The sequence below is a fragment of the Dendropsophus ebraccatus genome, chromosome 3 (assembly GCF_027789765.1).
Source record: "Dendropsophus ebraccatus isolate aDenEbr1 chromosome 3, aDenEbr1.pat, whole genome shotgun sequence".
Lineage (NCBI taxonomy): Eukaryota > Metazoa > Chordata > Amphibia > Anura > Hylidae > Dendropsophus > Dendropsophus ebraccatus.
Genome location: NC_091456.1, coordinates 104279556 through 104294616, shown reverse-complemented (window position 1 = coordinate 104294616; position 15061 = coordinate 104279556). Strand labels below are relative to the sequence as shown.

General features: G+C 43.8%; 1 protein-coding gene across 1 annotated transcript in view; it reads right to left on the bottom strand.

Moving 5' to 3' along the window:
* The window catches only part of STK11 (serine/threonine kinase 11), a 64513-nt gene extending 56602 nt beyond the window's left edge, over nucleotides 1-7911 (bottom strand). The window contains exon 1 of the mRNA XM_069962409.1: nucleotides 7831-7911. Coding sequence (XP_069818510.1) covers nucleotides 7831-7832 — 2 coding nt within the window. The 5' untranslated portion in view covers nucleotides 7833-7911. The remainder of the gene's footprint in view (nucleotides 1-7830) is intronic.
* Nucleotides 7912-15061: the final 7150 nt, after the last annotated feature.

Genomic DNA, 15061 nt, shown 5'->3' with positions numbered 1-15061 from the left:
TTACACTGCTCAAAAAAATAAAGGGACACTAAACAACACAATATAACTCCAAGTAAATAAAACTGTGAAAGCAACACTGATTGACAATTTCACATGCAATTAGCAAAACACACGCAATAAAAAATATGCTTTCTGGCTGATGTTTTAGTCACTTTTGAATGTTGGTGGTGCTTTCACACTCGTGGCAGCATGAGACCGACTCTACAACCCACACAAGTGGCTCAGGTAGTGCAGCACATCCAGGATGGCTCATCAATGCAAGCTGTGGCAAGAAGGTTAGCTGCATCTGTCAGCATAGTGTTTGAAGGCGCTGCCAGGAGACAGGCCAGTACACCAGGGGACATAGGAGGTCATAGGAGGGCAACAACCCAGCAGCAGGACCGCTACCTCTGCCTTTGTGCAAGGAGAAACACTACAAGAGCCCTGCAAAATGACCTCCAGCAGACCACAAATGTGCATGTGTCTGCACAAACTGTTGGAAACGGACTCCATGAGGATGGCATCAGGGCCGACATCCAGTCTTAAGATGCAGTGGTGAGTGATCTGCTGCCTGCAACATCCTTCAGCATGACCAGTTTGGCAGTCGGTCAGTAATGGTGTGGGGTGGCATTTGTTTGGAGGGTCACACAGCCCTCCACGTGCTCGCCAGAGGTAGCCTGACTGCCATTAGGTACCAAGATGAGATCCTCAGACCCCTTGTGAGACCATATGCTGCTGCAGTTGTCCCTGGGTTCCTCCTAATGCAGGACAATGCTAGACCTGATGTGGCTGGAGTGTGTCAGCAAGATGAAGACATTAAAGCTATGGACTGGCCGCCCGTTTCCCAAACCTGAATCCGATTGAGCACATTGGCAGATGTTTTAGTCCAGGTCTGGGAGGAGACCATCCGCAATCAGGAGCATGCCCAGGTGTTGTAGGGAGGTCATACAGGCACATGGAGTCCACACACAATACCGAGACTCATTTTCACTTGTTTTAAGGACATTACCTTATAGTTGGATCAGCCTGTATTGTGTTTGCCCACTTTAATTTTGTGTGTGACTCCAAATCCAGGCCTCCATTGGTTAATAAATTTGATTTCCATTGATTATTTTTGTGTGATTTTGCTGTCAGCACATTCAACTTTGCACAGAACAAAGTATTCAATGAGAATAGTTCATTCATTTAGATCTAGAATGTGTTATTTCAGTGCTCCCTTTATTTTTTTGAGCAGTGTACATATGACTAGATATTAGGGATGGTCCGAACCTGCCGAGGTTCAGGTTCATATGAACCCTGAACGCTCGGCAGCAGATTCCAGCTGTCTGCCCGCTCCGTGCAGCGGGCGGATCCAGCGGGAGGACCGCCTGGAAAACTGGGATACAGCCATAGCCATAGGCTGTATCCCAGTTTTCCAGGCGGTCCTCCCGCTGGATCCGCCCGCTCCACGGAGCGGGCAGACAGCGGGAATCATTACCGAGGGTTCGGGTTCGTATGAACCCGAACCGAACTCGGTTCGGATCATCCCTACTAGATATTCAAGTGAGCAAATACTTAAAATGTATACCTTTATTTAATGTCTGCTCATTAGCAGTGACCTAAGAGCTTTGCTGAAGAGATCCATTTGACAATTACAATGCAGGAGGGCATTTACCATGGATAATCTACAAGAAGCATTTTAACAGAGGTGTGCAAACCAGAACAAACACATGCATGGATGCCCTTGCATCCTCTATGCACCCTCTGCTATTCTATACACTGGTGTTTAGGGATGGTACAAACAGAGTTCGGTTCGGGTTGGTACGAACCCGAACCCTCGGTAAGGATTCCCGCTGTCTGCCCGCTCCGTGCAGCGAGCGGATCCAGCGGGAGGACCGCCTGGAAAACTGGGATACAGCCATAGCCATAGGCTGTATCCCAGTTTTCCAGGCGGTCCTCCCGCTGGATCCGCCCGCTGCACGGAGTGGGCAGACAGCGGGAATCCGATGCTGAGCGTTCGGGTTCATCCAAACCCGAACCTCGGCGGGTTCGGACCATCCCTACTGGTGTGTTAGTCATAGCTTTTGCAAGTGGTCCAAAAAGGAGATGTTCAAGAGTGATGGTTTGCATCCATCACACATAGGTACACAGGTACTTGGTGAGGAATTCAGATTGTTTTTGGACAGCCATTTAAACTAGACGAAGGGGACAGAAGTATAATAGAGGAGGAGGATTTCTGTCCCCGACCAGTAAAGACAAATAAGTGTATTCGGATTTGCGAAAGCGCAGTGGTTAGTGCTGTAGACAAAGTGGTTGGTGCAGTTGTTGGTTCTGTAGATGCAATGGTTGGTGCGGTTATTTTTGGTAAGGAAGATGCTGTTGGTGCTATAGATGAAGTTGGGAATAAAGGTATTATGAAGCTCAGTAATCTTCGGGTAATGTGTACGAATGCTCGCAGCTTAGGAAACAAGATCTGTGAGCTGACGGCCATTATGTCTAGAGATTATTTGGACCTTGTTGCTGTAACAGAGACCTGGTTCAAAGAGTCTAATGATAGGGAAATAGCTATTCCGGGATATATTTTGTACAGGAAAGACAGAGCAGAGAGAAGGGGAGGCGGGGTAGCCATTTATGTTAGGGATAGTCTTAAATCGACAGTCATCCAAAATACATATAAAGAGCTGGAGACTCTCTGGGTTTGTATGCAGTCCAAAGAGGGATCTGTTATTAGAATAGGTGTTACCTATAGGCCTCCGGGGCAAAGTGAGGACTATGATAACATGCTGATGGATGAAATTACTAAAATGCCAGATGTGGATTGGAATATCCCTTCTGTACTTACATGTAAAAGCAAGAATATAATAGAGACCCTTACAGGGGCATCTCTAAAACAGCTTGTGAAGTCACCAACCAGAGGAGAGAACATTCTAGATTTAGTATTTACTAATGGGGATCGGGTGTCTGAAGTTAAGAGTGGAAGAAAATTTAGGTTCGAGTGACCACCAGTGTTTATGGTTTGACGTACAAACTGACTGCATCCAATCCAACAAGAGTACTGGATTTTAGAAAGACACATTTTAAGAAAATGGGGGAGTATTTAGATAAAGAATTAAGAGGGTGGGATAAAACAATCAGGAATGAGCACTTAGTGGGCAGAATTAAAAAATGCCATATTAAAGGCAACTAGACTACATGTACGAGAAGTTAGCAAAAGTAAAAGGAAGAAGAATCCATTATGGTTTACTAGAGAGGTTAAGGCCATTGTAAAGGGAAAAAGGCAGCATATAGGAAGTATAAGGAGACTGGGAATGAAGCTGACAGAGAGACGTATAAAATTATACAGAAGGAGGCAAAGCAGATTATAAATGCTGCTAAAGCCTCAAAAGAAAAACAAATGGCAAAATCTGTTAAGGAGGGGAATAAAACCTTCTTCAGATATATAAGTGACAGGAAAAAGAAGAAGAAGAATGGCTGCAGTATTACTAAAATAAGTAATGGGGAGGATACGTTTATTGATGTAGATAAGGCGCTTGCTGACTATTTGAATAGTTACTTCTGCTCAGTGTCTTCAGAAAGAGGCCTTCACAATCACAGGATGGTTGGACACAGCATTGCCTCCAGCTATATGGGTTCAGCTCCAGTATTTTCAGCGCGTTTCAGTATTATTTGCACGTTTAAAGCTGAATAAGGCGATGGGTCCAGATGGTGTCCATCCCAGGGTTCTTAAAGAACTCGGATCTGTGATTGCTGCCCCCCTGACAGATCTGTATAACCAATCCCTGCTAACAGGAGATGTCTCCTATGATTGGAGAACAGCCAATGTTATACCAATCCACAAGAAGGGGAGTAGAGAAGAGCCCAGTAACTACAGGCCAGTGAGCTTAACATCTGTAGTAGTGAAAATGATGGAAACTCTTCTAAAAAAGAAGATAATGGATCACCTAAGAATCAACAATTTGATGGATCCAAACCAGCATGGCTTTACTGAGGGCCAATCATGTCAGACTAATCTCATTGATTTCTTTGATTATGCCACAAAAGTGCTGGATGAAGGTGGTGCTGTGGATATCGCCTATCTGGACTTCAGCAAAGCTTTTGATACAGTTCCCCATAAAGAGCTGATAGAGAAGTTGGAGAAAATTGGACTTAATCCCTGGATAGTTTAGTGGATTTGTGGTTGGCTGAAGGATAGATATCAGAGGGTTGTTGTTAATGGTGTATATTCCAAGCAGAGACTGGTTACAAGTGGTGTGCCACAAGGGTCTGTTCTGGGTCCTATTCTTTTTAATATGTTCTTAAGTGACATAGGAGAAGGTTTGGTAGGTAAAGTTTGTCTGTTTGCTGACGACACAAAAGTGTGCAAAAGGGTTGATATTCCTGGAGGTGTCAGTAATATGGAAAATGATTTAGCTTTGCTAGATAAGTGGTCCAAACAGTGGAAATTAAAGTTCAACGTTTCCAAATGTAAAATAATGCACTTGGGAAGGAGGAATCCTCTATCTGAGTATCACATCGGCAGTACTGTGTTGGAAAAGACTTCAGATGAGAAGGATTTAGGGGTAGTGATTTTTGATAGGCTTAAAATGAGTCACCTGTGCAACCAGGCAGTGGGGAAAGCTAATCATATGCTGGGGTGTATAGCTAGAGGTATAACCAGTAGGAAGAGGGAGATTGTGATCCCGCTGTATAGAGCTCTGGTGAGGCCACATCTGGAATACTGTGTCCAGTTCTGGAGACCTCATCTAAAAAAGGACATTGATAAAATAGAACGGGTCCAAAGACGGGCTACAAAAATGGTGGAGGGTGTAAGGCATAAACCATATCAGGAAAGACTTAAGGACTTGAATCTGTACAGTCTGGAGGGAAGAAGGGAAAGGAATGACATGATTGAAACCTTTAAGCATGTTAAGGGACTAAATGAGGTTCAAGAGGGGAGTGTTTTTAGTAAAAAACTGAGCTCAAGAACAAGAGGACACAGTGAGAGGTTAGTTGGGGAAAAGATCAGAAGCAATGTGAGAAAATATTATTTTACTGAAAGAGTAGTAGATACCTGGAACAAACTTCCAGCAGAGGTGGTTGGTAAATCTACAATAACAGAATTAAAACACGCCTGGGATAAACATACATCTATCCTAAGATAATAAGAAAGAAAATACTAAAAGGGCAGACTAGATGGACCCAGTGGTCTTTTTCTGCCGACAATCTTCTATGTTATTTCTCCAACCTCACAGCTACTGTATTATCACTATTAGGCCATGTTCACACAACGTATGTTTTGCATAAATCACAGCCGTTGTTGCAATTTGCAAGCACGGCCGTGATTTATACAAAACATACATTGTATTTGAATGAATGGAATCCAGGCCGGAGCATATACACATAGTATACACTGCAGCTGGGATTCCATCCGGCTGCACGAAAAACTGACATGTCAGTTTTCTGCGGCCACTAGTCATTAAATAGTGGCTGCACAGACCTGTCAGTTCACACAATGGAGCGTGCAGCAGTGGTGAATTGGGATGTGGGCGCACACGGATGCGCTTACATCCCAATTCATCAGAAATGAAGTACCGGCTGGGATGATCTTCTCCGACACCGGCCGGGTAACAGAACGGCCGGTCTTATACCATATGTGAACATGGCCTTAGGGGGTGTTCAAAGGTGACTCAAAACCTGAAGATTTTATTTATGTTGGGCTGCATTCACAAAACTGTAAATTTTGTGGAGATTACAGCAGAACTATCAGCAGGTTCTTCCCAGAGAACCTGCTGATATGCAGCAGTAGCTGTGTCCCTCAGTAGTATATGGCCATTATTTTCACCCTCTCCCCCGCATGGTTTCTAAAATCGCTAAATGCTCTTATGCAAATTACTTCCATAAGAGCAATTAGGGCGTTGCTTGGGGCTGGAGAGCATCGCTGCGTGCCGCCCACTATGTATATTCACATACATGGTGGCTGCGCAAGGAAGCAGTCCCTTTGGAGACGGGCTGCTCCCCAGGCATGTGCGAATCCCCCCGGGCCGCCGCTGATCCTCCCGGAGGTCTCTCAAGACGTAAGTATAAGTCTATCTTATACTTACATCCTGAGGGTCCTCCAGGGAGGATCGGCGGCGGCCCAGGGGATTCACGCATGTGCGGGGAAGCAGCCCATCTCAGACATGACTGCTTCCCTGCGCAGCCGTCGTGTATACAGCCTACTATGCATATATAAATATGCATAGTGGGCGCGACAGGACGCAACGATGCTCGCGGCCCCGAGCAACAACCCTAATGTTCTTATGCAAGTAATTTGCATAAGAGCATTTAGCGATTTTAGAAACAATGCGGGGGAGCAGAGGGGTGAAAGAAAGAAGAGCCCCAGTTCTGAGGCAGCAAGAAAGTGAAGAATAGGTGCTACATTTATCATTGTGTTTGTGCCTTTTTTTCATGGCTAAAACTGAGATTTTGTTCATATCGTAAAAGTCTGCACAATATTTTTTAATGGGTTTGCGATATTTTTAACCAGTTCCTGCTGGCTGCTTCTTTTTCCAGTTTTTATGCTGGAAGGGGGCATGGTTTTTCTATTAGCTACTTTTTAGGTATATTTATCATGTGCAAAAAATTCACAGCAGTACTCAAAATTTCCACCTGTGCAAAGGAACTGCACAGATAATAAATCTCCCCAATGTTCCGTTTTCTCGTTCCGTGTAAACAGTCGTCGCGCAATAGTCCGGCCGCCGCCCGGCCCCCCGCTCATCCGCAGCCCCCTGTGTCGGCTCGATCGCCACCCCCGCCGCCGCTCTTATCGCCACCCCGCCGCGAGCATGCGTTACCTGCTCCGCGTAGCAGGTCTTCGAAATCCCCGACTCCCCGCTTCAGTGCATTGATTGGCTGGAGAGGGGAGTCGGGAATTTCAAACGGCTCTTCTTCAGCCAATCAGTGCTCCTCTTCAGCACTGATTGGCTGAAGAGGAGCAGTTTGAAATTCCCAGCTCCCCTCTTCAGCCAATCAGTGCTGACGTGCTTTGATTGGCTGAAGAGGGGAGCCGGAAATTTCAAATGGCTCCTCTTCAGCCAATCAATGCATCGAAGACCTGCTACGCGGAGGTAACGTATGCTCGTGGCCGTGGCGGCGGTGATCAGGGAGGGGGGGGGGGGTTTGGCTGCGGGCGGGCCGGGCTACAGGCGCGCAATCGCGAAACGATCGCCCCCGCCCTCTTCAGCCAATCAGTGCTGCCTTGCAGCAGAGGGGAGCCGGGAATTTCAAACGGCTCCTCTTCAGCCAATCAGTGCTCCTCTTCAGAGACTGGAGCGGCGGCGGGGGTGGTGATCAGGGCGGCGGGGGTGGCGATCGAGCCGGCGCAGGTGGCTGCGGATGAGCGGGGGGCCGGGCGGCGGGCGGCCAGACTATCGAGCGACGACTGTTTACACAGAACGATCGGCGAATTTTTTGCGAACGACGATTTGACGACATGTTGAAAGATCAAAACGAATGATTTCTCGTTCGTCGTTTCATCGTTCGCTGCGTTTACACGTACGGTTCGAATTCGATCGTTATCGCGCAAATTCGCACGATAATCGTTACGTGTAAACGCAGCATTATTCATCTAGGTATGTGGGTGGTCCTCTGCTGTTAAGTAGTCACAGCTGGTAGGAAAACTCTGTTATTCATGCCTTCCTGGCAGCGCATAGGAGCATTACAGCAGGGCTGTCCCTAAGCGCCGACAAAGAGTTTTCCCGCTAACAATGACTAACTAAACAACAACAACAACACGTGCCTAGGTGGTGTGTTCACACAGATTTATCTGACAGATTTTTGAAGCCGACACTGCAGAACTTTCACCAATGTTTTACAAACCACTTGGCAATGCTGAATGGTATTTTAAAAGGATATATCTTTTGTTTCTCTTCATTGTATAAAACATCCACCAGCTGGATGACGTTCCGATGCCTTAAGCGTCGCAGCAGCTGAATTTCTCTGAAACAAGGGAAAAAACAAAAATAAACTGAAAGAACTACTTAAGGTAAGTTACAAAAGGGGGGGGGGGGGGGGGGAGAGAAATACAATAAGATAGATTTTTTTTCTATTACATTATTAGCTGGGCACATTAATAGACATTTCTGAACAGTGCTACACAGCAACCTCACAGATTCTAGAAGGGTTCAGCATTTTAGTGCACATCAAGGGTTATTTGATGGTATATCCAATTTCTTCAGAAGGTTCCAATATCTTCAATATTGCTCCAATATCTGCAGCCCCTTGCCCAGCAGTGGTACCTGTAATTCAACATTACCCTTAGTGGGGGGGGGGGGGGCTGGTTACGATCATTGAGTGACTGTATTATTTGTCCTATATATGCTTGTATTATTAGTAATATTTTGTTTATATAGTGGATTTTATGCAGTGACCATATAGACCACAGATGTCAAACTACGGCCCTCGAGCTGTTGCAAAACTACAATTCATATCATGCCTGGTAAGCTAAAGCGTTGGCTTTCCAGGCATGATGGGATGCGAGTTTGACACCTCTAGTATAGTGGAAGTTGTCATGTTGTGATGATGGTAGTGGTCATGGTGTTGAGGTATTATTTGTTGCTTGTAAATTGGTAATTTCGGTCTTGGTGTACTGGATTTGCTCATCTCAGTATGGTAATAATCTTGTATACTTGTGGTATTTGGTAGTTATGAGGGCTATTTAGAGATATACAGTATTACCAGACATAGAAAATTGTCTTATGTTAACATATATAGATGGATGATAGACAGAGAGAAAGAAGAAAGGCACAACCAGCTGCCATCCTTTAATGGCTAAAAGCTTATTACCTATAATGCCTTTATAGAGATAGATGTCTTTACCAGAGATAGTCTGGTAAAGGGGTTCTCCAGGATTTTTAAAAAATGTAAAAAAGTTGAAAGCCTTTTACATTGTTCTCGGTCTTTATTCACCATGAGCAATATAGCAGAATATATCCTTTATTAGACATGAGCAAATTGCCCCTCTAAATGAAGTAATCAGCAAGCAGTTTATCAGTCACCTGCCTTTCAACTCTTTTCCACTCCAGGTGTTGGGAAAAGCTGGATCCAGTCCTGGAAAACTAGAACTAGTTTACTAAATCCAGCTTTTCCCATCACCCAGGGAGGAGCAGCAGAGAATGGAAAAGAGTTGAAAGGCAGGTAGCTGATAAGCACAGTGGCTCACTGGTAAGCACTGTAGCCATGCCGTGCTGGGGTCCTGTTTTCTCTCTGTGTTTGGGTGGGTTTCCTCGGGTACTCTGGTTTTCTCCTGCACCCAAAACATACAGATAGGTCAATTCAGATTGCAAGCCCTAATGGGGACAGGGACCAAAACTGACAAACTATGTAAAGTTCTGCGGAATCAGTAGGCTCTATACAAATAAAAGCAGGATTTCAGCCATCACATTTAGACTCTGAATTGATTTTCTAATACAGCCTATATTTCCCACAAATGCCTATATTTCCCATGGCTTTGCAGGGATAGGGCAGGGTTTTATCACTGCAGTTCATAATGAGATTACCTGGTCATCTAATCAACTAGCTGGCTAGTGTCCAGCCAAGTGAGACTCATAAGGGGGTTGGTGTCAGTTTAAATTATATGCACTTCTGGTGCATCCCCTTAGGGCTTATTCACAAGTAACGTGAAACACGGACAGCGGACGTGTAATCCCTGCACTGGATCAATATCATGTAGGGAGCGAGGAAAGTGTTTGAATATTCAGGGCACTGTAATGAAGCAGCCACATGACAGTGTCATTACAGTGTCATAAATATTCAAACATTTTTCCTGCTCTTGGCATGATATTGATACATCATGACGGGTAGGGAAAGAATCAAGTGCAGGGCTTCCACGTCCATGCTTCACAGAACTTTTGAGTAAGCCCTTAAGGCCCTATTACACAAAGCGATAATCGGCCATCACAGCTGATAATCACTTTGCGTAATAAAAGGCAATGACCAGCCGACATAAACCATGTCTGCTGTTCGTCGTCTTTCATTATGCACTATAACCGTGTGAATTAGGCCATACTGTCCAAAGAATACGGAAATGTAGGGCACTCACTTCAGTATTTATTGGGATTTATAAAGGAACAAAGTGACAATGAAGCAACTGCACAAGGGTGTGCAATACTGCCAGTCATATACGCTCGGTGTAAAGTCCTCCCACTATTCAGATCCCTATATGTAAATGTTGACAAACAGTAATCATATGCAGTAAAATTTTCCCATGTCCTTATCAAGCCTCAACTTCATATCTAGTAGCAACCAAATTTGTTCCAATTAATACAACCACTCCACAACTTATGGTTTTATCAACTAAAAAAAAAATAAAAAATTTGTACTGCTATAATAAAATTTGTACTGCTCTTTATGGCACACCATAGACCATCATTTAGATGATGTGCTCCAACATAAGGGCTCAAAGGGAACTGTTTTCTGTTTTTTTTTTTCATCTATAATGAACTTTTTTTTACATTGGCTGTAGTACTGGGTTCACATATACTGTATCAGGTGCATCTAGACAGTAGTTGTTGCAGTGGACCAGCATCTGGTGCTGAACAGCGTCTACGTCACTACATGCTGGGTCATTTCTGGCATCCCAGCTGGTTTATCAGATGCAAAAACTGCTACTATGAGAAAACAATATATCCTTTCTGGAAGCTCACAATCAGGGTAACAGAAGAGCACTACTACTACCACCACAAGGGCATAGAGACTATGACTCTCCACTAGTTGCTTTTAGTTTATAAATTGTATTGCAACTATGCTATTCATACCCTGAATAAATGTATAGTATAGTTGTTGCTAAATAACTGAATTAGAGCATGCAATGCACCAAAAGCCGACAATACACTGTCAGTTAGGTAAGGAATGGTATCCAGAGAAGTATTACTCAACCTATTTAGGAAGAACTGGTGTGACAGCATCCTAAATACACAATCCAGCCCCCTGCTCAATAAAGGTCCAGGCTAGACCAATATATTGTGCAAATGTATCAGACATTTTGGATATAAAACCCTCAGATCTGTCCATCTGTCTGAAACGGTTTTTCCGTAGTAACCAATCACAGCTCAGCTTTCGTAGACTGCGCAGATAACCGTTTTTGTCAAACTAATAAATCTGGGCCATGTTAAGTTCTATGGGATGGAACATTTGTCATGCTACATACATTGTGCATTTTATGTTTAATAAAAGCAACACTATAGCATTGATGTGGATAGTGCACATATAATGCAGTTTTCACAGCCCTACTGATGGAATCGGCTACCATTAGTACTACTTGTCACAGTGTTAAAAAGTCATTTTCAAAGTAAAAGTAGCTTTTGACATGTGATCAGGAATGTCAAAAGTTATTGATCCCCACTGTGATCAGGAGATGTAACTGGGGAGAGAGCGTGTCAGCAATGCAATCCACTCTCCAGACAGCCGCTAATACCAACAATGTAGCCGCCTAGAATTACATTGTCAGAACTAGCTATTAGGAATATATGTCTGGAGAGTGGACTGCACTGCTGCCATGCTCTCTCCTTGTCTCAAAAGAGACCCTCTGTGAGCAATAACTTGTTGTCTAATGGCATGACACAAGTTTTTTAATGACAGCTACTTTTAAGCACCAGTCCATAAAAAAAACACCCCACACACTACTAGTAGGGTGTCCAAACAAAAGAAAGGTATGGATGTTATAAAAGGACTACATGTACTTATGTCACAGAAAAGGTGGCTGAGGGGGATATGATCTTATATTAATAATCCAGTAATCCAGGAAAAAAAATCTTTATCTTTGAAATCAACTGGTGCCAGAAAATTATATAGATTTGTAATTTACTTCTATTTAAAAATCTCAAGTCTTCCCATACTTAGCTGTTGTATGTCATGCAGGAAATGTTTTATTTTCAGTCTGACACAGTGCTCTCTGCTGACATCTCTGGCCGAGACAGGAACTGTGTCTCAGTTTTCTATGTAACCCAATAGAAAACCTTTCCTGCTCTGGACAGTTCCTGTCTCGGCCAGAGATATCAGCAGTGAGCACTGTCTCAGAAAAGTAAAACAACACTTCCTGCAGGAAATATAGTAGCTAATATGTATGGGAAGACTTGAGATTTTTAAATTGAAGTAAATTAAACATCTACATAACTTTCTGACACCAGTTGATTTGAAAGAAAAATATCTTCACTGGACAACCACCTTAAAGGAATAGTTCTGCAACAACAACAAAAATTCAAGTCTTACAGTACTTTTCAGCTGCTTAATGTCCTGCAGGAAGTGGTGTATTTTTTCCAATCTGACACAGTGCTCTCTACTAATACCTCTGACCATGTCGGAAACTGACCAGAGCAGTAGAAAATACCCATAGAAACCCTCTGCTGATCTCCAGACTGGAATGAATACCACTTCCTGCAGGACATACAGCAGCTGGAGAAGTACTGGAAGACTTGAGGTTTTTTTTTTTTTTTTTTTTTTTTTTTTTTTATAGAAGTAAAATTACAAATCTCTGGCACCAGTTGATTTTAAAGCCAATGTACTATCAGGTACATGTTTTCTTGTTTGTGGACCCTGGCGGCAAGATCCTTTCTTTGAAAGGCTGCCTGGTTCCTGTGCTCTGCACCAGCCCGTCTCAGAGCACTTGGGGTAGTCACACTAGCCCACAGTATGCCATGCCCTCCCCTCTATAACGCAGCTCCATTGGTTCTAATGGAGCCAGCTCACAGAGGGAAGGGAATATAGTCACACTGGAGGGCAGTGGGCCTGCCCCCAATGCGCCGACCCAAGCCAGTGCTGAGTGTTGGAATCGGCAGCATTTATAAAAAAAAAAAAAAAAAAAAAAAACACCACCAGGATCCCTGCGCAATGTACCTGCGCAGTTCTACCCCTTTAGTACCTCTATAGTATTTCCATAAGTATGGAAATGATGTACACTAGTGATCTCATAACTCAACTACAGTCTGAAGATAAAAGCTATGAAACATGCTTCCACTACATTTGGTAATAGTTGGCTATCTCAAGATGACAACTGATCACTAGAGATAAGCCAATCTTGAGCTCACTAAGGTCTGTCTGAACCAGAGCGTGCGGCATTTGATAAGTGGTGGCTGCAGAAGGTGAACGCAGGCCTAGGGAGTACTGGAAAACATGGATACAGACAAAGAGTATCCATGTTTTCCAGGCAGCCTTAGGGCTGCATTCAACTTCTCTAGCCACCGATAATTAAAATGCCGCATGCTTAGGTTTGGATGGACGTGAGCGAGCTTGAGATTCAGCTCTCTCTACTTATTACCAATCCACAAGATATGATATGGTCTTAAAGGGGTTATCCAGCAAAAATATTTTTCTTTTAAGTCAACTGATATCAGAAAATTACACAGATTTGTAATTTACTTCTATTAAAAAATCTCACGTCTTCCCATACTTATAAACTACTATATGTCCTGCAGGAAATGTTTTATTTTAAGTCTAAGGGTGGGTTCAGACTACGGAATTCCAACGCCTGTACGCACTCACGGCCGCGCCGCCTTTCCGCCGGCTCCTCTATGGGCAGGCTGATTCCGCATTCCGCCGAAAGAATTGTCATGTCAATTCTTTCGGCGGAATGCGGAATCAGCCGGCCCATACAATGGTGTCTATGGAGCTTCCTATCACCTGTGTGTGCAGCTCTGAACCTGGTAGGGACCTGACCGATTGCCTTTAACTTTAGATCAGCTATTAGCTGGTTTACTGCAAAAGGGAATGGTGTACTGAAGTTGGTGCAATTTGTTTACCGGCTATTGACTAATCCTCCATGCTAATCCAGTTGCTAAAAGAAGGTTACTGTCCATTTTGGAAAGTGTCCAGAGATCGTAGAGTGCAACTTCCTGTACAGCAAGGTACTTTCTTTTATGTGGTACCACACTCAGATACTCTACAAAGGCAGCTCTGCAATACAGAGGCTTTTCTCAAAAATGTTCCTGGACTTTTCTTCCCTGAAATTTTTCTCCAGCAGAGGAAAGCAGGAACACCAGCAAAAGTGCTTGTGAGCTCTTTACTAGAAGAATGATTAATTCTCATTAACTAAAAACGTGTCCTACAACTTATATAGTCACCCAGCACTGTTCCGAGAAGCAGAAAAACCTCTGTTCTCACAGCAGCGCAATGTACACACTTCACATTTCAGAAAGGCTCAGTCCACCATCGAGGAGAAAGATCCTTTTGCACCGCTGTGCATAAACATTTTCTTTATAGGAAAGTTAGAAAGTTACAGTTGTCTCCCCACACATCACTAGATATACCACCAATAGTCCAATGGATGGTAGTCTCACCAATGTGACCCCTGCCAATAGCTAGAACAAAAGCTGGAACACTACTAGGAAAGCACTGTGCCACTTTGTTTGCCAACTACTGATTTCAAAGGCCATCGATGAAGCTGCCAAAAAAACTCCACTGTCTGAATTTGTATGAATTTGACTCGTCTCACAATTTTATTTTTGTGTTGTGTGTTTTTAAAGGGGAACTATCAGTTAGTTAGACAGCTCTAACCTGCTGATGGCCCTCTATTGCACAGGAGGCACCGAGGAGAAAGGCATGTCTTACTTTCCTCCTTGGCGCCGTTTAGGTGCACTTATTTGTTTGCTCCACGTGCACAGTGCACATGAATGTCTCAGAGGAGAAAAGTAAGAGACATACCTTTCTCTTCGGTGCCTCCTGTGCAATAGAGGGCCATCAGCAGGTTAGAGCTGTCTAACTTACTGATAGTTCCCCTTTAAAGAATGTTGGATCTATAATAAATGAATATTATGACATAGGGTACAAACACACACGGCATATACGCTGCGTATTTACTGCTGCGATACGCAGCAGATACGCAGCAGATTAGATCTAAATAACTGAACACAGCATCAAATCTGCTGCGTATCTGCTGTGTGTGTTTGTACCCTTAGTCTGGTTTATGATATCGCTGCCTGTTTCTAGTTTCCATGATACCACTGTTGATCAAATAAATGCTACAACGTTTCTTACATTGACAACAGATGTGGAGAGACCAAGTGCATGCTGGCCAGCCTGGTTGCTGTTTCCATGTCAGATCAGGAGGCAGGGTATGCCTCTACAACCCTTTTCGTCTATGGCCGGCCGCCTT